Genomic DNA, 26,475 nt, shown 5'->3' on the forward strand with positions numbered 1-26,475 from the left:
AGAAAATTCAATATTTTGAAAAAATTCAAACCAGGGTCAAACGTTAATATTTTTTTGTGAAATTTGGTATAGGAGTATCACCACTACTACTAGAGTAGAGTTGCTTAAATCAAAAATATTTCAAACATCTTTCCAATAAAAAGAACACTTGCTTATGGCAAAAATTTTTTTATCATCTTGGTTGTATGTTGTGTTAAGTTTCATGACAATAAATTTTATTTGATTCTAGAATCAAAAAACATAAAAATGTTAAAACACAACTTGTATCAAAAATTCCATAGCTAACTCAACATTTTGTTATTCAACCTAATCTAGAGCTCTACTATTGTGGCTGAAGTGATTTTAAACTATCCAGTTCAAATGAAACAATTTTTATTTATAGTAAAATTCTTTGGAGTTTTGTATTGGCCCAATGGCCCATTGATTAGGAACTGCACTCCAGTAGAAAAATGTGTTGTTAAATAATGCACAGTTAAATTGCCCATGACTGATCATGTTTTTTTTTGTAATAGGTTTTAATTTGTAACCAATTATGGTTTAATGTTGTAAAGTAGGGTTCCTTTGTAAAATAGTTATGTACAAACATTTTCTTGTAGTGATTGTTGTTATTTATTTATTGCTCATCAGGTGAGTTTAAACATTTTCCTATCTGTCTATATAATAGCAAGATTAAGTAGAAATTTTTAAATTGTGTTCTTTTCGGGAAGTGCTTTATTTACAAGTCTGATGCATGATCCCACATCGGGCATATGCTGTTAGATCAGAGGTTTAAAAATTTTTTGCAGTGTTATTTGGCTTCTGATTTTCATTCTCATTTAATCGTTTAGTTAACTTTATTTGTTTTAGTAAAATTAACTGTATATATATGACATGTTCATATACCGGTAGTCCTAGTAATCTTTCGTAAGTGAATTTGTTTAGTCTAAGCTTGTCTGCATGTCACTACATAAAAGACAAAGGTCACAGATTTGTGCTTTGTGACTCTAAAAAAAACTCTCTTTGTAAATCTCTAAATTAACCAGTTTAACAGTTCTGCAAGAAACCATTCTGTCTTGCTAAGAAAAATTCTGTCTTCACTGGCAGTTTACAGAACAACACTCAATCAAAAATTTTAAATTTTATAACTGCATATTCTCTAAAAGGCTTTGAAACCTTTTTGTATTGTGCAGTACAATCATTTAATTCTTTTATGTAGTAGGTAGGCTATATGGTTCAAATGCTGTAAAGTTTTCTCTGTTACCATTAGAAAAAAATACGTTTTTATGGACACAGCAAAGCAACTTTTTATCTTGAATCTATATGAAGTACTTGCAAATGTTTGAAAAGTTATTGAATGTATTTGTGTTGCTAAGCCTACCTCACTGATGCAGATTGGTAGACAGAATGTTAGCATTAACAACATTGTGACAGTTTGTTTCATTTTTTTTTTTTTCAGTCCCCATGCTGATGAAAATATTGATGCTAAAAGTGATGACACTGATGCAACCCTTCATGACATCCCTGAAAAGAAATCGTTACCAAAAGAAAGTTTAGAACACTTTGATTCTGACTCTGAGGAAATGAAGCATAATTCTGATTTCACCGAAGTTTATTCAACTGTTGTATTAAAGGAGACCTCAGATAAAAAAGATTCCTTACCAGAAGGATCTAATAGCGATACTTCTGCTGAAAATGTTCAAGATAATGTTCCTCCTTTTACTATTCAAGACCAATCAAATACATCTGATCCACAAACTGATATCAATACAAGCATGAAAAGTGGTGACCCTCAGCCATCAGTTGCTGTAAACACATTTGTAAATGATGCGGTAATGTTAAATGAATCTTCCAATACAAGTAAAAGCACCCATCAACAAGATAATTATGAAGAAAACATTGAAGAGGTTTGTACTGAAATCCCATGCATAAATACACAACTGTAAATAGCATTAAAACAGTGAGTTTTTTAGTTTCAGTAATAGTGTATTATAACAGTTACCAGCAGCAGTATCTCAATTGTTTACAAGCAACAACTAACAATAGTAAAAGTCATCTGGTGTGACCTAATTCAAAACTAACATTGAGGAAATGAAATGTACGGTATTGCTTAATCGGTGCATTTGTCATGTAAAGCTAAGTGTGTTACTGTGTATATATGCAATATGCATACTATTATCCATGAAGAGTATACATGCATTTTATTTTGAAATTATGAAACCTTGTACTGACAATTTGTTCAAAGTCTATGTTACTTCTTTGGACTTCAGCCTTAGGTTTAGTGCCACATTTCAGAGTAGGCCTACCTTTTTGATGACAAGTACAGAAAGGCAGTTGAACTTAAAAGTTAATGTTTAACTAAAGCCGACACAGTAATGTGTTTGCCACAAAGAGATTTGACCAAAGACAAATAAATCTGACTTTATTGCCCTTAGAATGTCCTGGTTTATTGTCCTTAGAATCTTGCAATGGATCCTTTCTAGTATATTCAGGCTAGACAGGAGCAGTGTCAAATTGAGTGTAATTTTAAGTTCAGTTATGTTAAAGTTTTATGCTAGTTTTATTTATATATTGTATTTACTTTGATTCTGGAGACATGATAAAAACTTTTAGTAGTAATGTTTGAATTTAATTTCTGCAAAAAGAAGAATGATCACTGATTAGTTTTTTACGGGGGCCTAGTTAAATTAAAAAGAAAATCAGTGTACGGTACACGTGGAACTTTTAAAGTGGCCACAAAAAGCTAAGATAAGTATCACCCCAGCTGGAAGCTTGTTATTGCCAGTCAGAATGCTTCACAGTTAATTGTGAGAAACTCTAAATTAACAGTCAAAATCTGATGTTGGTTTTGTATAGTCTTACAACAGATTTTCGTCCCGTAGCGTAAGTTGTATCAAGAGATTTTCATAACTAGCTACGAAAGAGATCAAAGTTAAGACTCCAAATCGGTTGCACCGAGTTGTTGCAGACCGTATTTGCCGTCATATGGAAAAGGTTGAAGAAAATTCAATGAGTTTTATTTCGTAAAATGTATCTTTGAAAAGATTCCAGGCAAAGTAAAAAACAGAAAACAAATGGCAACTTAGAGTCTCATTTGAAAATCTTGTTTTACTCCACAAAAACTTGAACGTTGTTCAAAAGGCATTGCTAGTTACTTAGGGCGTTGAAACAATTCACTAACGCTAGCAGTGCATTCGGCCGCTGTTGGCGTCGCTTATCCAACTTTTATAAGATTTTAAAACTGCTTTCCGTTTTAAAATTGAACGTGTCCTATTCTTTTCGTCGATGTGTGGTAGGCAGTGATACACATTCCCTTTCTTGACTCTGCTTGAACTTTCTGTTATTATTTTACTACTGTATAATATATATTGAGACTGTGCGGTCTCTTTTTGTCTTGTACAATTGTCTGAATTTACAGCATGAGTAATCCAGAAATGATGCTGAAACCGCTATATCTCATGCAGACTTCGTTCTTCCTTTCCATCAGCTCAATTCGCCAATTTTATAACATATCATTGGATAATGTTCTTGTTTGGTTTTCTTTACAGTCGTCTGGTTTCTTCATAATCCAATACGTTTCTTTCATGTGGAAAACTTTCGGTGGCCTCCATTTTTCTAAATAATATCCCTTTTGGTAAAAATCTTCGAAAGGAATTAAACCGGCTAAAGAATCATTACTTTTGTACTGCATACAATCATTAATTACAAAAGTGTTTGATTCTTGTATATATGATTTACATTCTGATGACGTTACCTCAACGAGAAAGATGAATGTTTGTTAACTGATGTTAAATTTCGAATGTTCAAACAAATTTTCTTGTCAAGTTGATCTTTTTTCGCAATCAACAAAGTTCTGTGAAAACTCCTTGCTTTTCACATTGTTATTACATACTTATTTGGGTCCTACAGTTCATCATTTGCCAATCCTTGATTGAAATGCATTGCTGATGGAAACATTCACTTCATTAACAACATTTCTTTATTGTAACTCCTTTTGTAGGGCTTGTATCATCCATTACCCAAGCGGTAGTGATACCTGCCGAATGCCAATTTTCTTGTGTCAACTTACTGCACAATCACAACATTGCTGCCACTCCAACTTTTAAAACTAATTGCGGTCTCTTTAGTACGGTACAGTACTTGCAGTTATCACACCAGTGTAAAAGTTAGATATCTTTCTGTTGATTTTGTCTGGGTTGGATAGGCTTGTGTTTGTACACGAAGTGTTTCATTCAGCTTCAGATTAATGTAGGTTAGTTTATGGTGTAATGTAGTTAGTTGTAGGCTAGGTTAGTTCATCATGGTGTAGGTCAGGCCCGGATTTAGGGGGGGAGGGGCAGAGGGTTCAGTTGCCCCGGGCCCCCCTTTTGAAGGACCCCCAACGTGGAAAAATGTGGTTTTGTGTTATTATTTACTCTCAGCCATTGAAGTTTCTGAAAAATGCCTCCTTTTTCTTTCAAGGTTAATTTTTAGTCACAAGGTGGCAACTGAGCTTAGCGTAAAGGCATTAGCAATGGTGTGGGTGACTTTCAAGTTATAAATTCTTTGCACGAGGCCCCCCGATCTGAAAGTGCCCATGGCCTCCCATCAGTTAAACTCGCTCCTGGTAGGTTGCTGTAAAACCTGCTGATTAATTGAGAGATGCAAAAGATCGGTTGGCAGGCAGATCTAACTCAGACAGCAAAATTCGTCATTTTTACATTGATTCAACGTCTCCAGGCACTTTAAAAATGACGGGTTTTGTTGTCTGGGAAAAGAGATTTCGAGCGTGGAAGCGGCCAATTAACGTTCAATAATTTTCAATAAATTTTTCCCTAGACAAAATAATAAAGAAATGGAAAAGTTACGTTGCATTAAAACCAAACTTCGTTAGAACCACGGACATTCTCAGTAGCACATTTTCACTTTTTCAACATTGTTTTACTAAACCTGATCAATTGTACACCAATGCAGCTGCAGTCTCATGGTAGTTTCGTTTCTCTCGCACGCAAAGGCACATTGCGCATGCGTTTTCTTTATCTTAAAGCTATACTGCTAAATTTTCAGGATATCCGCTGTATTTCCAAGCTACCATGTTTCATTTTCAAACCTCTGGGTGGTGAGCGTTATATCCATCAGACTTCGCAGTGATAAAAGCTATCAGAAAAAGCAAATGTCAATTTGTTTTATCTGTTTGTCCATTATGAATAGTATTTTTCGGTGATCAAGATTTTTTAGTTTTGCCAACGGATTTGAATTAGATATATTTGCAAACAGGGTTTGATAGTGAAGCTTCGGTCAGCTATACAATGTTTTTGATAAAAACATGATGTTATCTGTGTCAGTCAGAGTTGTAATCATATTGTGTTTAACCTGTTCTTGGGTTGAGCCAGAGGTGAGTTTTTTTCAACCATCCAACATGATGTAAGGTAATTTTTAGCTATTTTGTAGCTTTTAAGACACTGTTTTTGGTGTTTTTGAATAAATACTGTATATACATATCAAAACCCTGATTAGGTATCTTGCCGCACGTAAGAATGAGGTACTGGGTTTTCAGAAGAAAAAAATACTTTTAAGGACTAAAAACATTTTCAGATTTCAAAATGATACTAGGGCTTTGTCGTTGTGGCTATAATATCCATCGTTGTGAATGGAAAATAACATGTTGCGTTCTACTGGTGCAAATTAAGCTAAACTAATCACACTATCACAAGTCATCAACCATTGTGAATGGAATACTATAATTTCATTTTTTATTTTCACTTCTCGAAATTATACACATATACCACGTGTTATTTGTGATATGTTTTTTTGTAGTATGAAAATAGTAAAGTAACCTACGACACATTTGCTTGACAACAATAGTTAGTTTGTATCAAACTTATGCATTTTATAAGTTTTTTTCATGCAGATGCAAGCCTTACCGTCGAGCACTGATAACCCGAATGTTCTGGAATCACTTCCGGAGAAAGTTCAAGACCAAAATATGGAAATTCGTGAAAAGGTAAATCAGAAAGCTCAGCATTTGACGGCTCGGTAGAAGTTGCAAATTATTTGAGTGCTTTGGTCTTTGTACTTTTACGTAACCACTAGTGTTGTTGTGAAGACTTCAATACCGACGCAGCCAGCGAATCAGTCCTTTCTTGCAGTGATTCAATGTCTACAGGCGTTAAATTATTGCAAAAACGACAGATTTTCTGGCTAGGAAATCATCAGCATGTCCACTAATCATTCCTGTAACCGTGTTTTCAAAACAATCATTTTATTTTTACAGCCTGCTCCGATGCTCGGTGAAACAGAACCAAATAATACAATTCAGCAAGCGACGAAAAACGAAAGTGCTCTGACGAGTGAAAGTGAAACGCCTACAAAAGTTAACAAAACCGAACCCGTCAACACTGAGGTAATCCGTTAATAAAAACAAAAAAACTCACTACTGTTGGGAACTTTGAAGCGAGGAGAATTGGTTGGTAGCTCTGAAAGTTTAAAATGCTCTTTGATTCTCTGCAGAAGAATGTCATGTCGTCAGAACGAAATACACTTGATTCTCTTTCAATGAGATCTTGTCGTGGAGTCACACAGAGACTAATGAAAGTTGTTGATTGTGTGATGTTTCCCTGTAGTGATATGTGTCATTTGGTTTCTATTGATAATTGAGAAATGCGGTGTGATTAGATTTTGCAGTTAACTTTTATTTGAAAGTGATATCAGTAATATACAGTAATAATATTATAATGATTGGTATTTAAAACAAAAATGCGTTGAATATGTGCTCAGACAACTAAATTACAAGAAAGGACAATGTGAAGGCTCCTTTTTCTTTATTTGTAGCGTGTTAGTTACCTTCATGGGGCATTGAGTAGTTCGAGAACGACTTTAACAACGAAACAGATTCTAATTGGTTGTTGGGATGAAATCCCTTTATCAGGTTGATAATTCTTGCTTAATCTTGTGTTTCCAGCCCTTGATTAAAGAGGAATCTGAAGAAAAAACCAACCAAGAATCTTCCGCTGCTGATCTTACAAAAAGTATGTAGTCGCGTAAAAGTCGAACGTTTTCGGCTTCTGTGGAACCCTTATTATAAAATCTGAATACGTGAATAAGTGACAGTTCGAAGTGAAATTAAACTCAACTGAAACTTTTGCCGTTCAGTTTCTAAAGTATTGTTTACCGTTTCAGTTTAGTATAGCAAAAAATAATCTTTAATTGTTGCATTTTTGCATACATTTCATGGCGACTGACGAAGGCTCAATAGAAGCCGAAAACGTTCGCTTTGTTGTTTAACATTCATTGTTTTTGTTTGAGTAAATAACTACGTTGTGTTGTTATTTACCTTCGTATGAATTTACATCTATAGAAGTTTTCTGTGACTGAGCTCATTACTCCGACCGATTTATGCGCCTGAGTCCTGAGTTATCACAAACTTATTGAAATATGTATCAATTTCCTTGCACACTGTCATGTTTTGACTTGATTTTCACAGCTGAAAGCTCCGGATGGTTTTAGATTGCAAGCAGCCTGCGCAATTGTGCAGTCTTGCGTGACGTCTCACAGCAACTTCGTTTGTTTCTCTCACAATGAAACTAGTGTATTTTCAAAGAAACATGCCACCAGAAGACCTTTTGCAATAGTTTACACTGTTGCTTTTTTAATTTGCAGCGTAATTTAAAGAAATCTTATGCGCAATTCCAAGTAAAAACTAAAAAATTTCAAATTAAAATTTGTTAAATTTTACATTGAATATTCTTGAATAAAAACCATTCAAAAGTTCTTTACCTCTTACTGATTTTTTTGTTCAATCATGCAATAATAGCCTTGCGAACCCATAGTAATAACTGAAGGGCTGGAGGCCGGTGCAATTTTGGTTTTGAATTAGAAGCTAAATGTACCATATAACTTTGTGAATGGTAGTTATGAGAAACCAAACTTCCAAAGCGTGGTCTTCAAAATAATGACGACACTTTTCCTGTTGCCAGATACTCCTCAGATTTCCAGTACAAGTTTTAAATCCTGGTTCAATACTTGCATGATAAAAGTAGTCCAAAGTCACACAAAGACTATATAACGTTTCTAGCACTAGTTGCTACGTTCATCTGATGAAATTGAAAGTAAAATTAACAACAAACAAGATGGTTTATTGCTTCACTGACGTTTCGCGTACCATGACAATGCGCATCCTCAGAGCGAATAACATACAAAATAAAATTTCACCAGGTTATATACTGCAGTGCGATTGAAGGCAAGAAAAAATAAAACACGCAATATTTTAAAAATTAGCCAATGATGTGTGAGCGGTTACTTTCCACGTTAAATTACGTAAAAACTTCCAACAATAAACATAAAATTTCGAAGCAGTGACGACCAACAGAAAAAAAGTGCGATTGAAGGCAAGAGAAATAGAACACAATGTTTTAAAGATTGGCTAATGATGTGTGGTTACTTTCGACGTTAAATTACGTAAAAACTTTCAACAATAAACATAAATTCGAAGCACTGAAGACTACTAGAAATTCGAGACAAAATTAGATTGCAATAACTTAAACAATAACAGTGAAGCAATAAAGTTTAAACCATCTTGTTTGTTGTTAATTTTACTTTCAATTTCATCAGATGAACGTAGCAACTAGTGCTAGAAACGATAATTGTCCTGATGAACAGCCAAACTTTTCAGTATTCAAGACTATATAATATATCAGGGGCTCTAACCACTTTTAGAATTCAGAGGGGGGGGTGATTTTTAGACAGTGGGCTAAAATCGTCTTAGTTATTTCAAACCACTCCAATAAGTGGGGGGTACTCACCCCCCTTGGATACAGCCCATGTAATATATACATTTCAACTAATATTCAAATCATTAACTTATATTAGCGATTCTGAATTGTTAGCAAGCGTTACAAATAAGCCTCCAAACGAATTTGAAGCTTGCACGTTGACATGGCCTGATGATACTCCTCACCTACCCAGCAAAATGCTTTTTGCCCATCGATTCAATGTAAAATTGTAATATTTTGCTGGATTAGTATTCGAGTGGAGTGGCGTGGCGTGGCGAGGCAGATCACATTATTAACTCGATCTTCCAACTTGCCCCAAACAGGCTCCATGTCCTGCACGCATTGAAGTGAAAAGGCAATAAAATCTGACCTTTTTACGTTGATTCGACAACTCCAGATGTTGAATCAATGGAAAAAGGACAGGTTTTGTTTGTTGGGACAATGCTTTCTCGACACTTGCGCTATAGTGCAGTTTGGGATGCCGCCACTGCCCAGCCATGAACAAAGTTGAATTTCTGATCTCCCCAAAACAGAATTAAAAACTCCTTATTGGGCTGGTTGTGATGTCAAATGACGCGTCAAGCTTTTGTCACAAATATAACTGTGATGTTAAAACAGTAAAGAATCGGAATGGTCGTCTGCACAGAGTCCAAACCAAACTGGTTGTCATTTTGAACTGATCTATTTTCTGCATTCTCACAACGTGTTCATGAAGAATGTGTTGTTCTGCTAGTTCTTGCGCCTAAAAATAAATCGCAATACAATGATTTGTGGCTTTTGTTAATTTTGATTTAGAATACTTGGACGTTGAACCAATGTAAAATTGAAGGATTTTGCTGTCTGGGATGAAAGTTTCACTTCGCTTATCCTTGCCACAATATCGGGCGTACCGTAGTTAACTAAAGTTTATTTTAGTAGTTGCAGTCGAAAAATCAGTCCATTTTTACGGTGATTTCGGCAGATTTTATTTTTTTTTTTTATTATCTGTAGACGTTGAATCAATCTGAAAAGTGCCGATTTGCTGGCAGTGACAGAATGGCGAAAAAAATTCAACCGACAACCATAATTTGATTGCAAACGTTGTAAGAGTTACTTTGTGCTAGTGCTTTTCACGTGGCCTTGAAAACCCACGAACTAAAGAAATTTATGCCATTATCCAAGTTGCATTTTGAGCGCTGTGTGTCAAGCAAACAACTTATTCTTTTAACAGCTGACGATGAAGAAGAATCCACTATTTCTCCCGATCTGTCGTCTCAAGCACCCGAAACCGAAAGTAGTTCAACGGATGTGCCAATAAATACCAAAAAGGAATCCGCAGATAACGAACTTGAAGATGAGACCACTGACAAACCACCAGAGACTGATGAAACATCAGGCAAGTGTTGAGTTTTGTATTTTAATCTAAAAAATTCCAAAGAACCTACAATAAACATGACTTCCAGTCTTCCACATCACCTTTTTTACGATATTTATAATGTCTTTGATTTATTGCGTTAATTCATGCTCTGTCTTGCATAAACTCATGAATCGTTTGAGATTTCCATGTGCGTGCATGTGGCATTTTTGATGCTGAAACTTGACAGCTAAGTATTTTTGTCATCACTTTTGACCATTTTAAGCTTGCTGCCAACATTATGACGAAATATGCGAAACTATATTTATCTCATTAACGCCACGTGTCCAGCAAGCTTATGATCAGTTGTGCTGCGTCATGCGTTGTCACACTTCAACCGAAGGAAGTTTTCTTTGAGTAAGTTAAGATACAACTAAAGTAGTTGACTCTTGAGCGTAAAATTGATGGCAAGGCGATCCTTTGGGATTCTACAATTTAGAACAGGATTGGTCACTGGTCAACGTTTTCAGACTGCAGGCAAAAAAAATAATAAAAAAAGTAAGCTGAACGAAGCTTTGGTTCAGTGGAAAATAACAAATTTACAGACTTGTATCTTTCGTTTACTTCTTAGCATGTTATGTACAAACAAACCAATGCTAGTCGTGTCATTCCAAAAAAATGATTTTGGAGATTTTGAAAAATATAATTTGTAGAACAAAAAGTCACCTTACAACGGACTGTCTCGTTTCAACGCTCGTATACTGTCGACTGTCTATAATAATAGACAGTAACATTACGAAAGATAATTTCATGCAGCGTTATGTAGTGTTTCCATACGCAGGCTTAGGGATGGGCAATTCAGAATACCGAATCCAGAAGGATTCGGATCCTAAACTATCCGAATCCAAAACGGCAATAAAACCGGGTAATAAGATTCGGTTTTAAAGGTATACATAAGTCTTGTGCGAGCTGTCAGCTGGAGACAGAGAACTGAAAAAAAGTGTGGTTTACTCCCTTTTTTCTTTGCACTGACACCATCCGCAGTTCCGCACTTTCAAAAACATTGTGCACGCGTTGTGCGCGCACGGCTCATGCAACTCTACGTCACTCGCTCGCATGAGCAACCAAAGAAACTAAGCGCGCAATTTTCTTCACGCTTTGTACACAATATGCACAATCGTGCAATGCTTTTTTTCAATCCACGTGCGTATGCGACTCTGCGATAGTTTGACTGGTGGGCGTAACAACATTGAGCAGATGCCCCTTGCTAAAGGAGTTGGCTCTGAAACACCTCAGCATCTTTCGAGCAATTCTTTTCGACTGCGGCTTGACGGAAACTAAGCTGCGCTCCCGTTCAGCGTTGCCAGATGGGGAAATAGAATATCAAATTAAAAAATTCTGGTGAAATTTAGAGGTCTTTCTTGCCAAGCTTTTTGACCTTGGAACCAGATAACTTTTTGGTGAAATCTGGTGAAATTTTTCCTACTCAATTTTTTTCAAGAAAGTTTTTTCAATTTTTTTAAACTTTTTAGCAACTAATCCCTGCTCGTATAGAAAACGTTTTGCAAGAGGTCTGCATATGGATGATGGCAGTGTCTTAAGTCTTAAAAACTATTTGTATTTATGCGAAATTGCTTTATTTAGGGTCAGGGCCATAGCCAGACCGCAGAGCAAGGGGGGGGGGAATTTTTTTTAGGGGGGGCGACAATTTTTTTTGGGCAAAATCATTATAATTGCTGTTGATCGAGAATGTTGCTCGATGATGTTGCTATAGCTGTTGCTCGAGAATGTTGGGATTTTGCCAGGGGGGGGGCGGAAATTTTTCCGGGCGGGGGGCGATGCCCCCCCTGGCCCTCGGCTGGCTACGGGCTTGTTTAGGGTGTTTTAAATATCTGGTAAAATTTTAGTTACTTTTTGTTGCCAAGCGGCTTCCATCATCTGGCAACACTGCTCCCATTTGGCTGGAAGTCATTTAGAATGCCTTAATGTGTTGCATTGCAACAAACATTTACTTTGATTGTGTAGCTTTTGTGTCTGAAATTTTTTACTTTTTGTGTTGCTGGAGCCTGGAAGTTGATAGGATTCAGTATTCTGGATTCGATTCTGGATTCGGTTTAGTATTCCGGAATAATTCTAGAATAGTGAATTATTCTGAATTGCCCATCCCTACGCAGGCTTAAGAAGCTATAACTTCGGTATGGTTTGCATTGTTGCATTTCAAACACACGAAAACAGTCAGCACACAGTTTATCTTCATTTTATTATGAATGTTCATTATTTGCATAGAGAAAGAGTGTATACTGATCCCTATGGCATGTCTCATGCACATGATACTCGTGGAACTATACGTACACATTGGGTCTTCATTCCGCTTTGTATTTGATGTGGTTATGCTGCTTGATCAAATTTCCATCTCGTGCTCACCACCAAACCATGTCGCTTCTTTAATTCAGCCTTGATTTTCTTGAATGTGTTCATGCACAGGCTGGGTTATACTCTCACTTGAGAGTTTCGTGTTGTTTATGGGCTAGAATTATTTCTTAAACAGACATAACTCAGCAACAACACTACATTTAACATTATAAAAACAAAAAGCGAACGTTTTCGGCTAGTCATATAGCCCTTTTCAAGCCTATAAGAAAATACATTATTAAAAGAAATGCTAAAGAATCATATAGTATCACAGCAAAAATATGGTCAAAGCTAAACATTTGAGAAACTGCCTCGCTCACACAAAATGATAACTGAAAATTACACAGCACAACGGGTCAAGTATTTCAGAGGTAAAATTAATTGATTGTTCAGACAAGGACTCAGGCAAATTACGCAAGAAAGACAGAAGCACAAGAGATAGTGGCACAAAACAAAGTAAATGCGAGAAACACAAGACGTGATAATTCAATCAAAAAACTGCTAAAAGGTAAGAAGCTCCGCAAGCAAATAATTGCCTGTTGAGCCCTGGGTTTAAAGATTTGATGATCAATGCCTCGTGAATCTTGGTGTCGAATTCGGACAAACACTTACGAACAATTTTGAAAGACTGCAAAGACGGTTTATTGTTAGAGCACGATTGGCAGTTTCTAATATGGTCTTTAATTGCACTGTTTTTATTAAAATTAGCTAAATTCAAATGCTCTCCCACTCTCGTCACCAAATGTCGTGTGGTCATACCAACGTATGACGATCTCGCATCATGCGAGCAAGTGAACTTATACACGACGTTAGAACATAAGCGGAAAGGAGTTTTAGACTTCAACTGAAAATAATAACCAGCTTTAAATGTTTTATAAACGGGAAAAATCTTAACGTTAAACTTCAAGGCAATAAATCTGGACAAACTTGTGGCAAAACGTTTGGATTCCTTGCCAACAAACGGGATTGTTAGAAAGTTTTTGAAATCAGGTTCCTCAACTGGAGACGTAGTGGAAACCGAATTCAAAAATCCTCTAAGAACCTTGTTAAAAAACCAAGTCGGATAATGATTAGCACCAAAGTATGAGCGTAATTTATTAATTTCATTGTTGAAACAGTCATTGTTCGAGCAAATGTCGCGAGCTCGCGAGATAAGGCACTTGATCAAAGCAGATTTGTAATTAGACGGGCAAACAGCGCTGAAATTAAGGAAAAGATTAGTGTTTGTAGGTTTACGCCAGACCCAAGTATCAAATCCATTACCATTTATCTTGATTTCTACATCCAAAAAAGGTATAGTCTCCGTTGCTTTTTCTACAGTAAAATTTATGTTTTGATGTTGCGTATTGAGTACTTCAAGAAACTGTGAACAAGAATTATCGTTATCAAATATGGCAAAAATGTCAATATAACGTAAGTAAAGCTTGGGAAAGAATTGGGAAGTATTTTCAGAAAAAATCTCATTTTCAAGGTCAAGCTTTTAAACGTTCGCTTTTTGTTTTTTGTTTTATAATGTTAAATGTAGTGTTGTTGCTGAGTTATGTCTGTTTATGGTTTAAAAGAGTTACCTCTCTACCCAAATTGTAGAATTATTTCTGCCTGGCATATTTACCACAATTGACCTGCGTAGTCAGGGCACCGCAAATCAAACCCAATGCTTTCACTTCGAGGCTGCAGTTCTTCGAAACCCAATAAATAAAAGTTTACAACCGCTCTGCCGAAGACTGTCAGTAAATAAAAAAAAATGACATGTATTCTAGTCCGAGCCAACACTGTTGGTAAGGAAAGCAATCACAAGCGCCGCTGCCTTCGTCATTGTCTTGGTCAAACTTTGTGTTTATTCTTGGTCACGTGAACAGCGACTTGCTGGAATGGAATCTGGTTTGGATGACTAATCTTCGCTTCCACAGGCGTAAACAGAAAATTCATTAACGTTTAACCAACGTAAAATGATGCTGTGTCTGAAATAAACTATTGCTCTAAATAAGATTTTAATTTTAGATGAAAAACCGGTGAAACTGGAAGTCGATGATATCCAGTCGTTTGAAGAGTGGAAGAAAAACCAAATCCAATCCCAGGTTTGTTTTAGAAGTTGATTTGCTTGAAAGTCTGTTCCTGCCCTTCATTAGCCACTGCAATAGCTGTATAGAGGGATTAGTAAATTTCATTTTGATTCACCAGTGTTAGACTTGACTCAGCAATTCTTGAACTGTTTTGCATGGTTGTAGTTCAGTTCTGAGCTTAGTTCTGGCTGGCAAAATATTCATTTTATATTGATTCAACGTCTACAGACGTTAAATCAATGCAAAAAGAACAAATTTTGCTAGCTGGAGTTTGCAATTTTGCAGGCATCCACTGTTGAAATTACTTTCCACTCATCCCAGGCTATTTAAATAAACGCATTGTGTGTTTTACTTCCAATGTATTTATGACTTTAATTGCCTAACAACTATTTTCCCAAACCGATGCCTTGGATATTGTTGGCATGGTTCATCAACGTTTCGTCTTGTCCAGGCTTGAGCGCGTTCAATAGATGACCGACTCCATTTCTACCAGTTTAAAGCCAATTGTCTATTGTTGTGAACAATCAGAATAGATTCTTTTCCGAAATTTGGTATTTTTGTTTGCCCACTACCTTCTAGATATATTTGCACCGCAGCAAGCTTTGTGAAGTCCACGATTTCGACAAATTTATAGTTTCCGTTGATACTTTTTCCGCAAAACATCGCAGGAAGAAGCTGCAAGCACAGAAATTAACGGGCCGCCTCATCGCACGATACGAACGAAGAAAACACAAATGAACTACGCCTCGCAGGACTGTGGTGCGAAGGTCCTCAGCCACAACCCAGAAGCAAAAGTAAGCAACGCCAACCAATTTACATCAAACACAGTCACTATTTACCAAAAACCTTACCAGGCTGTTTCACCCTTGTGGGACCATCAGAGAGTTCTTATTGAAATTGTAACTGTATTTGATGGAATTCGCTCTGCGTGGCTTTTTTGTTGAACATTGAGCACTTTTTGTAGTATACGTAAATTAGGTGTGCATACTGCATACGTCATGATATCTGCTGATGCCACAAAACGATACATAACTAAGCAATCTTACTCAAACCATCTTTAAAATCCACATACGTTTAGTTACTGCTTGCATGCAAAATTAATCTCTTTATAAATCTAAACATGCATTATATTACGGATACTATAAACCAACTTATCTACCGCTTATTTTATTAAAATCATGTTTCTTGGATTTTTAAAAGTGTGATATAACTTGTTAGCTAAGTATTTGAATTTTGCCTTCTGACCATATTGCCGTTTTCAAAATGAAATTTGAAAACTCACATCTTTCTGTAAACTTATCAACGTGAATTAATGTGAAAAATCGATCACAATGCATCGATTGTGAACCACTTTAGTAAACATCAATCCCTAACAGCAAAATCCGTCATTTTTAAATTGATTCAATGTCTGCAGACGATAAATCAAGGTAAAAATGACTGATTTTGCTGTTCTGGGCAAGCTGTTCACAAAAGTCCAGCCGGATTAAAAGGAAAAAATGGAAGTTCTTTACACGGAACAGCTGTCACTCCTTTTTAAGTGCTCGCAACCACCACAGCAGACAGCAAAATGACGGATTTTGTTGTCTGGGACAGCTTTATAAACCATGACTTTTAATTGCATTTCAAGCTCATAAACATCTCCATCTGGAAATTTGTGTTCTGCGATTGTGCGCATAAATTTTTGTAATTGATTCTTTAAGCAAAATTTTTACATCCGGGTGACCTTCTTTGACGTAAACAACTTGTTGGATTTGTTTTTGTTTTATTGACAGCACGTCGGCGCAATACTGGACGAAAACAAGGACTTGTACATGCTCAACCCGTGCTCCGGGCAGATATGGTTCGTTGTTGAACTCTGCGAGCCGATACAGGTAAAGTGAAAATTATTTATAGGTGAAACAATAATCATTGATGAAAATGCATGTCGTATAATATTTGGTTATTTAATTGTCAACTACTTGGAGAACCCCTCACGCTTAGCTTTCAAACTTTTGTTCTTTTTACACTAATCTAACGTCTGCATACTATAAATCAATGCAAAAACAATGAATTTACTTACCAGGGTAGTCAACTAGCCAAGCGTTCTAACCCGTCCAGTAAATCACCCCTTTTTTACATTCATTCATCGTGCGCGAACGTTAAATCAATGTAAAATTGACTAATGTTGCTGTCTTAATTCTTTTTAGGTGCAGCAAGTCCAGCTGGCCAACCTGGAGTTATTTTCCTCCATGCCTCATCTCTTTGACATCTCCATCAGCGAGCGGTTTCCAGCCCGGGAGTGGAGGCTTCTCGGTACATTTGAAGCCAGGAACGAACGATCAGTTCAAACTTTCGTGCCCAAGCGGGATGAGATCTTGTTTGCCAAATATATCAAGGTGGGTTCTTGAATCAGCTTCGAGTAAGGCTTCTTAAAAATTCAATCTTGGTTTTCGCTTGTTTGACAAACTTTTACTAATGCCGCACATAGAAAATATCCATTTTTCAAAAATAAATAACAGTGTTATTGCAACAGGTGCAGTTAATTTGTTGTAGCCGGTGTTGGTTCTAACCAGCGTCAGTGAAAAGCACAAACATTCTTCAGTCTGTAGTGTGACGAATCCATCTTTTATGACGTCACTTTTATATCGCACAATTATTTAACGAAGTTTATATTTCAAATGATAACAACTTAATCATTCGGTTATATACAAGATAGATATTAGATACACGTTGCATAGTGGCAGCACACCAATAGGAGAACCCTTTAAGCGAGCATAAAGTCCTCAATATTGATTTCACGAGTGCTTAAATTTCAACAAGTACGCACTCGTTTGTTACGCAATGTTGCAACACTGTTGTCTCTCCCAGGCTAATCGAACAATACAGTTGTCAGTCAGTCATCGAAAACCGTGTTGCTCTGTCCGAACTCCGAAGTTCGCACAAAGTCCAACCGAAACACTGTATGGTGCAATTAATAGTTAATAGGTTACCCCAGCTGACCAATCGGTCCTTTTTACTTTTCGTCTGCAGATGCCAAATGAATGTAAAAAGAAGCGATTTTGCTAGCTGGGGCAGGTTGTGTTTGCAATTTGCATTCACTCTAACAGTTTTGAGGAACTTGACCAATCGAACAAGAAAAAGCACAGATCGAAACATGGCCATTTGGTTGATGCTAAACTGTCGTCCACCGATGCTGGTCAAGATTGTCATAAGAAGTGTCAGATTGCTACAAGAAATGTTACTTGCTGCTTGTTTCTTTGGAACATACCCACACAGCACAATCTGTCATTTTTACATTGGTTCAACGTCTGCAGACATTGTAGAAATGACGGATTTTGCTTCTGGGTAGAACTTTCTGTCGAATCTCTTCACAATTTTTTTGTGTTTTCAACAACAAAACTGACCACACCAACTCGAGCCATACATGTGGGCAACCTTTCGTTGGTATGGCACGAGCAATGAACACACCTTGCGTTAGATTTTATGACACTTAAAACTGTCTCCTAATACAAAAACTTAACTCTACCCAGCAAAGATTTTAAAAACGCTTACAGCAAAAATAAATAAATTGTTCTTTTTGCTCAGTTTCAAATGAAAAGTCATTTCGGCAACGAACACTTCTGCCCTCTAACACTTGTGCGTGTCCTGGGGTTATCCATGGTGGAAGAATACGACGAATCCGTTGAGGAGAAGGTTGTCGAAGGTCAGGTCAACCAAAAAACAAACAGCAAAGACAACTCAGAAGATGTTTCGACCACCAAAGACATGGACACGGCTGAGGTATGTTCAATTTTCTTCATTCTTGTTTATTCACAACTTCAACAAAATAAGTTTTGAACTGGACGCTGATGCCTCAACCTCTGTTCTGGTTCCTCTATGTAATTGCGGATGAAAATCTGTTCAAAGATGCTTGATCTAGGATGCAACCGAACGATTAAACATACTGTAATAAGTAAACAAAATCAGTCCGGTTCGGAAGCTTGTTTATTTACAATTTATTGATAAAGCTTTCGCCACCATAAAGGCGGCTGCTTCTGTATCTCACGGTGGTGAAAGCTTTATCAATAAATTATAAATAAACCAGTTTCTGAACCGGACTGGTTTTATTTACTAATTATGTTCAATAAAACACATTGGCATTGTAACTGCAATAGGCTTGTAATGTTGAAAATGAGTCTGTTACTGTTTTTTCTGTAAGTTTTGCTTAAAAAAAATACCCGTATGTTTTACCAAGCAATTTCAATAACTAGCGAGGACTTTGGCAACTTATTTCATGAACAGAGTTTAGGAAGCAATTTCCCATTATTGTTTGAACCTACCTGATGTGCTAACATGCAGGTCATAAATACTCTTTAATCTCATAATCTTCATCACAGTGAGGAAAGGCTTCAAGTTACAGCAGCCATAAAATTCTGTTGCAAAGCGATCAAGTACTGACCATATGGATGGTGTCATTCATTACAAAAGCTCAGCTGTTACTCGTTGCCACAATTATTTTTTTTACATCATTATCGCATCAGTTTACATCACAGACGCCAACCGCGGCACCGGCAGAAACTCAAGCAAGAGAGGAAGGCGGCTCGATCGGGAAGATGTTCAACATCGTGAAGAACGCAGTCGACAATCTACTCGGCAATGGAAAGGCTGAAGCCAACAACGAAACGTAATTTCTTGTCACCACACTGTACTTTTTTACTAACATTGATGGCACCGAGGAAACCGGTTGTTGGGATCTTCACTCGGCCAGCAAGTTTTCATTTTTAAACCGTCTTAGCGGTGTAACGTTGCACAATGACAGGTTTTGCTGGATAAGAAATATTATGATGATGCACAGTATACAATTCTTTGTCGGTGCGTCAAATGTTGAAATCGGTTTATGTTGAAGTACATTTAAATTGCTTGTTCCTGAAGCAACTAATCGATAATTTCTATCACAGCCGTTTGTATGGTCACGTGACCTGTTGAGATGGGCACTAACGATAATGGTAATGTGAGTTGATGATAACCCATCGAATTTTTTTTTGCTTTCTGTTGGAAAGGATTGGCGCTGTGCTGTTTATAAGTTTAACTTTGTATTGTTTTGCCACTCTTGTGCAAACCACACTGCAATAAAAACTAAGTTACTCAATACCGACAAGGCCAGCTTCATCCTGACTGTCTGACACGAAACAATACTCAGCTTTAGGGGCGATCTCTTTAGTGAATCAACCGTTTTAACCATATAATACCTTCACAGAAATACAACTGCACAAACCGACACACATGATGAAGCTATCGACCCTGACTGGGAGTCACCCATCACTTTGGTCACTAACAGGTCAGTTTGCCACACCGGCGTATTATTAACTACCCCCAGCCTGCCGCGCCAACTAACTAGATTATCGCATTAAGCGAAAGCTTACTCTTTTTGATAAAGCATACTGTATCCCATTTAGGGTAGAGTAACGCAATTTCAGGCGTGAATGTGCACTGATTAAGTGTTTAGATTAGATGTTGTAAATTTGAGATATTTCTAATTGAATTGACCAATTGGACATTTCTTGTTCTTTGAAAAGCTTCATTGCTAACATCTGATAACTTTGTTCAACGAATCTCAAGCTATCAAATTTGAAGCAACCAAACTGTATGTTAAACGGGATTGCTTTTGGTTTTCCACGCAGTATATCATAGCAATGATGCAACAAAACTCTTTCGTTCCTCTGAATAGCGAGTGAGCTATCTCTAAATTGTAACTTCTACAGTGTTTTCTCCGACATAGCATTTGACCGGTTACCTATGAGGTATGTTTTTGAATACATGAAGTTTCAAGCTGACAGTATCAGAATTTCTGTTACTTAATGGCGATGTCTTGTATCCAGATCGGAAGTTGAACCATCTTCAAGATCATCAGCGAGACCTCCTCTTGTGACCTTGCTGGAGACGGGAGATGGGCAAGATATCGTCGCTTCACCACAATCCTCTCCTCCTCTTTATTCTCTCAAGTTTTTATCTAAAATTTCTCCTGAAAACTTTGGAACTAAGTTCTGTTGGTTTTTGGAATTCATGTACAGGTGTGTTGTGTGTGGCGTCTGGTTGCCTATCAAAGTTATGATCTTCCCTTGTCATTTTTGTTGTTGTCCGTTTCAGGGTTTCCATCTTGTCTTGCGTGGTCCAACCACACGGAAACTACACGTCAGGAGCATTTCCTCTGGTTATTGACAAAAAGTTTTCTAAGAATTTTTCTGAATCCTCCAGCAGACCACCAGATGGAGAAAAACTTTCCAACAAAGCAGTAGATCTCAATTTTGTCCTTGTGGAGCATAAACAGAATCTAGAAAAAGAAGAAAAGATAGAGCCTTTGCCGAAAGTAGACTCTTCAGTGGGTCAGCGAGAAGTCCCCAATAGCACCAAACAGGAAAAGCCGGAAACTAATGCAACGGACGATACCGGAAAAATTGTAGGCGATTCTGACCCAGTCGCAAAGTTGGAAGAAGCTCGTATAGATGATTCCGCGCAAAACGTGAAGCCTGATCCTTCAAAAGGCCTTACTGATGACATCAACACAATTCAGGAAGTCTTCGTTGGCGATAAGAAACCGAAAAATCACGTGTGTGATTCTGCAGCCAATGAGAATGAGTCTTCAGACAAAAGCAAAAACGTCACAGAAGAAGAAGTTAGTGACGAAACGAGAGCGCAACCCAACAACACGGAAGGCTCGACAACGCGTGATGAGGAGGTAGAAGCAGTTAGTGGCACAGCAGAAAACGAAGCTAACTCTGATCCTCCCATTGAAAGTCCCGTACTTGTTCAACCTTCCCATGAGAGCAACGATCAGCCTGACAAAGCTGCTGAAAAAAGTGACGTTGTTGCCGAAAGTGAACCGTCGCCTCCGACTGAAGATCAAGTAAGTTTTTCATTATTTCATTTGTCAACAGATTTACTTAGTACAAATTATTTTAAATTACGACAGAACATATGATGTTCGAGGACTTTTCCTCTGAAAGGTATTGTTCTTCGCTTTCCGTTCGTTACAGTTTCATGCTGTTTTTATTCGTGGCTATTTTTGGGAGGCAAATATATCTTTCGTTTAAATATAACAAAAACTGTTTACGTATGTAAAACGTTTCACAGATAAGCGCTTCTGATAATAATTAATGAAATCTAGATTCGTAAAATCGATCTTTTTCCCCCAATTCCTAAGGAACCAGCGACCACTGAGGCGGCACCCCCCAGGACGGACGACGATGAGTCCCCCACCCCTGTAATCACAACAGCAATCCCTTCCGTTGATGAACAAAATGCAAACAAAGCTGAAACAATTGAAGTGGAGGAGGTGAGACCATGCTGGCGTCTTGTCTTTTTTTTTCTTTTTACTTCAATGTTGCAAACTTAATGTTGTGCCTTTGCATCGGCCAAAGATCAGCCAAGTCTGTTTGAATCTCAATAACACGAGACGCTCTTCTGGTGTAAAATGAACTAAAGTATCACGAGGTGTTTACAAAGTTTAGCTTAGTTCACACCAGAAGAGCGTATCATGTTATTGAATTAAATACCTGGTGAACAGTCCCATTCATTTTTTTTGCTTATTGAATATGTTACATGGCAGCTACATCGTTTGATAGAACAGCATTGTCAGAAAAGAAAGGGAAATATGCCACTTTCAGTTTTTGAAACTGAACCCGATGTCATATTTTAAACTAAAATCTACTTTATTTAGAAAAAAATCGCATTTACGTCTACAAAATATTTCACTTTTTTCGTTCGCTCCAACAGGAACAAGTCGTGATCAATCCCGGTACAAACCAGAAAGAATCGGTTCTGATGAGACTGAGCAACCGGATCCGAACTTTAGAGCAGAACCTTTCACTAAGCAGCGCATACCTGGAAAACCTAAGTCAAAGGTGAGCTATGACTTGTCCCAAGCGCAACTGAAAAGAAAGTTGTCGATGTGTGTAGTGCTTCCAGTTTTTGACCCTACGTTGCGTCATACTGTTAGTGTCAGTCATTGTTCTTTCGTTCCAGATACAAGCGACAAATGGACGAGATGCAACGCGCTTTTAACAAAACTCAAACACGATTATCAGAAACGTCTCGAGTAGCTGAAGAAAATAACGCGAAGCATTCCGAAGCTATTGCAACGGAAAAAGAAAAAACGGAAAATCTAAGAAAAAAGGTTGGTCAATGGTCAAGCATCTAAATTTGTAATCCCACTTGCTTAGTTAGAAGTTCTTAGTGTCGTTTTTATGCCGCGACGCTTCAAAGCTAGTGTGTCTTGTGGGATTTGAGTTGCCGGTTTTAAACGAACACATTTCTTTTTGACGCAAAATACAACAATAACGTTTGTTTTTACGTAGCATATGTACTGTATAGCGCTGCATCCATCGCAAGTATGCTTTGTTCCTCAGCGCAAACAATGTCTGCGCAGCCGTGTAGAGGCGTAGTCAAGTACATTTTTACCTTGGATTCATGTTTTCGCTGCAAATCAGGAATAATATTCAGTATCACCTTTAAAAAAATCATTAATATGACCCGACGGGGTATCAAACCCATGTCTATCGATTCAGAGGCGAACACTCTAACCGCTAAGCCACCGAGTTGGTTAGCTGGATGACTCAGTTACCATAAGCTACGTTCTTACTTTTGTTTGTGTGCACGGATCGCGTTTATTCTCTCCCCGTCTTTGCCCTTTACACCCCAAGATTCGAATGATGTGACCCCAATTCCTTTGTTTCCAGTTACAAGACATGACCGAATCCCTTGAGTATCTGAACCGCTGCATGATTGCCCGTCACCTCTGCTTGATGGTGATAGAGAGCGTTGTCCTCATCATCATTTGCGTGACGTATTTCGGCATACGTCAGATCAGGTGTGTGTTTTTATAAACGTGGAAGCTTTTAAGTAGGTTGCAAGAATGTGTATTTTGATAATGAATTAATTACCACTAATGACCAGTGAAGTTAAAACTTGATAAATTTTCAATAGCTAACTTTTCTAAATTTCAGCTATTGAAGTTTTTTTAATTGCATTGTTGTCTAATCCCAGGCGTTGATTCAACGTAAAAAGCACCAATTTTGCGAGCTAGTCACGTTCAAATGCCACTGTGTTTTTAGATTGGTTCGAAGACTGGAGAAAACGGAAAAGGAAATTGAATTATTATTGACGCATCAATTTGGTCTCACCAATGGCCATGCTAAAGTAGCACAGCAAAGCTCGAAAAAACGAACTTGTAATGGGCAAGTCAAACAAGAAGATTGCGGTCTAAATAAAAAGTCATCGCAAAAACAATTTTTAAGTTCACACGTTAAGGATTTGTCAAACAGTCCTAGGCCGTCCACCAGTAACGTACTCCCACCAGCTACCCAACGCAGAAAGTCTATTAAAACCCCATCAAGTCCTCTTAAAAGAAAATCTGATCACCGAGGAAAAATTCAAAAATCCAATGCCAAGGTCAAGAGTGGTTTATCCTCTGTTGTTGGGATGTCTGAAACTTGGCCGTTAAATCTTGGAAAGAACCAAAAGTCGTCCAAGTCGAAAAAGTGTCAATCCAAATCCGATCACCGTCTGGACACTGTTGCAAAACGCTCAACCCCAGCTTGTTTAGCTTACGCCAACGGTAAAGTAGTTTCCACTGCCGGGTGCGGCACCACAGCAGTACCTTGGCAAAGTCAATTTTTTACCGGTTTTTCAGGAAAGGCAAGGTGACTTGCAGTCTCTATCGTTTTCAAACTGCTTTCTATAAATCCACGCTTCGTTCCATCTGCATACACAAGATCCTTCTCTTATTACTGGAAAAGTTCGGTAGCATATACATTTTTTGGGAATCATTTCTCTAGAAAAGAAACTGCATGCCTCCAGTGACCCTGAAAAGCACCAGTTTCTTTTATTTATTGCTTCGTTCTTGCAAATACCTCTTTAGCATTGCTAGTAGGTGGCTTTCATTTGTTTATACGTAAGTATTTTGTGTCAGACGACGACCGTCCTGTATCCGTGATGTGCAATGATTAAGTCAACTTGCGTATCGTGTAGCTGCAGTCATAGAGTAGCCCACCGAGGAAGTAATTCTTAACGGAACACGTGCTGTGTGAAAAGTGGCATTTCTTATTTTATCTTGTTTGCCATACAAAGTTTTGTGTACAATCTTAAAGACTTTATAATACACGCTGGTGCTCAGTGTAGTTTTATAACGAACCATATGGTAGTTGAATATTCCTTGTTTCGCTTTGTGGTCTTAGACAAAAGTGAGCGTTTGATTTGGCAAAATACACGCAACATACTATACATCGACTCGTGGGACCTTGCTGCATTTTAGTGTGACAAGCACTCACTGTAGTGCTGATAGGTATTTCCAATGCCACATAGCAACCTCATTTACACAAGATATTCGCCAGAGACATCAAATTATGTTTGAAACTTATGAACTTGCTTGGGTTGAATGAAAATGCTGATAAGTTGGCGAAAGCGGATGGATATAGGACGGTATGGGCATGTTTTGAGAAGGGATGAAAATGATGTTTTGAGAAGAGCGCTGGAGTTGCGAGTGGAGGGTCGTAGAAAACAAGGAAGACCCAAGAAAACGTGGAAAAGGCAAGGGAAGAAAGCAGCAATGTGGGCTTGACAAGAGAGGGCGCGTTAGACAGATCAATGTGGAAACAGAATGTGAAGGCGATTGCGGCATTTGGAGGTGAATCCGGTCACCCTCGGTAACGGGGACATCACCGGATTAAAACTGGACTACACTACTACTACTTGCACAGAAAGTACATGACGAAAAGCCTAGGCAACATCAACATGAATTAATTTTTTCTTTGTCACTTTGACAAGGTTACGGACTTACGGTAGATTAAGATTTAAAATGAACATAAAAAATTTCAAAATAATGGGTTTTTCTCTAGCGATTTTGTGAAGATTCATTCATGTTAGAACAGTGCTGCCTAGTTTTTAGTGGTTTAAAAACGAATTAAAAAAGAGCTCTCCCATCGCAATTTGTATGGTTTATTGGTTTTTGCAAAATGTGAATTTTTAGCTTTTCTCAAATTTCAAACAAAGATCATCATTAAGTTCCCTTCTCTCGTCGAGGGTTGGCGGCAATGAAGCGCCAAGTTTCTTTGTTGACGCTATTCGTAAACTATGGAGAAAAAACAAAGGTATTTCAGCCATTTTTAACTAAACTATGTCAAACTTTTAATGCTACTAGATGATGTTATCACAAAGAAACTCTAGTTAGTCTACAATTTTTTGAATTTTTATTTATGACACTCTCACCAGCTATTTTTTGATGATGACCACATCAAAATTTTACAGTAAGGGGAAAAAATATCCTGACTTGGAACTTTAGCCTACTTTAGATGCTTAGAAACAATGTGTGAAAATTTGAGTGAAATAGCTTATGTGTGTATAAAAAATGTTTTTGTTTCATCACTAAGTGGCAATTTTTGAACAATAAAAGGGCTCAAAAATTTTTTTTCTGTTTGTTCTCCAAGTCCATACATCATTTAGGTTGAAAAAAAGCACAATTTGATTTTTGCATTTGTGTGCTACCAGCTTAATGTCGCATAAAACTATGCGGTAAACTATGCCTTTTGACAACACGTGATGGAGAAGGGATAAGTGTTTCTGTTATAGTATAGAAAACCTGGAGTAGGCCTACAGTTTGCTGTCGGAGTGGAGTTTGGAGTCGGAGTGCAGCAAAAGTTCAAAAAGCTAGCTCCGTAGCCTACACTTCTGGTGTTTGCATGACTCTAATCAGACTCCACGCTTTCAATAGTTCATATGCTTTCAGAGTCAGTTGTCAATAGCCATAAACATAGATAACTCAGCAACAAAACTACATTTTACATAATAAAAGCAATAAGCGAACGTTTTCTGCGAGTCATACAGCCCTTTTCAAGCCTACAAAAAAAATTACATATACGGTAGGCCTACTGTTAACTGTAGGCTATATAATTTTTTTTAAAGAAATACTAAAGAATCATACAGTATCACA

General features: G+C 37.5%; 1 protein-coding gene across 3 annotated transcripts; it reads left to right on the forward strand.

Moving 5' to 3' along the window:
• Positions 1–510: 510 nt before the first annotated feature.
• On the forward strand, positions 511–24,770 carry LOC145785589 (SUN domain-containing ossification factor-like). Of its 3 annotated transcripts, none has more exons than XM_082597251.1 (20): positions 511–627; positions 1,436–1,883; positions 5,867–5,959; positions 6,230–6,358; positions 6,917–6,983; positions 9,937–10,101; positions 14,473–14,549; positions 15,203–15,328; positions 16,307–16,405; positions 16,721–16,909; positions 18,099–18,293; positions 19,046–19,176; positions 19,750–19,830; positions 20,372–20,563; positions 20,640–21,396; positions 21,658–21,825; positions 22,266–22,393; positions 22,515–22,665; positions 23,228–23,358; positions 23,603–24,770. In XM_082597251.1, the coding sequence occupies exons 1-20, from the start codon at positions 575–577 to the stop codon at positions 24,192–24,194; spliced, it is 3,972 nt and encodes a 1,323-aa protein (XP_082453377.1). In that variant the 5' UTR covers positions 511–574; the 3' UTR covers positions 24,195–24,770. The 3 variants fall into 3 exon arrangements, with proteins under 3 accessions (XP_082453377.1, XP_082453378.1, XP_082453379.1); XM_082597252.1 differs by having other exon boundaries at positions 21,694–21,825; XM_082597253.1 differs by lacking the exons at positions 511–627; positions 1,436–1,883 and adding an exon at positions 5,232–5,350.
• The last annotated feature ends 1,705 nt before the right edge of the window (positions 24,771–26,475 follow it).

This window comes from Aplidium turbinatum, chromosome 16 (assembly GCF_918807975.1).
Source record: "Aplidium turbinatum chromosome 16, kaAplTurb1.1, whole genome shotgun sequence".
NCBI lineage: Eukaryota > Metazoa > Chordata > Ascidiacea > Aplousobranchia > Polyclinidae > Aplidium > Aplidium turbinatum.

Bases quoted from the DNA above. Each gene is read 5' to 3' on its own strand.
- LOC145785589 (XM_082597251.1), top strand. From the start codon at position 575: ATGTACAAACATTTTCTTGTAGTGATTGTTGTTATTTATTTATTGCTC. The intron at 19,831-20,371 runs GTCAGTTTGCCA...TCTTGTATCCAG, and splicing joins ATCACTTTGGTCACTAACAG to ATCGGAAGTTGAACCATCTT. The intron at 22,666-23,227 runs GTTGGTCAATGG...CTTTGTTTCCAG, and splicing joins CGGAAAATCTAAGAAAAAAG to TTACAAGACATGACCGAATC.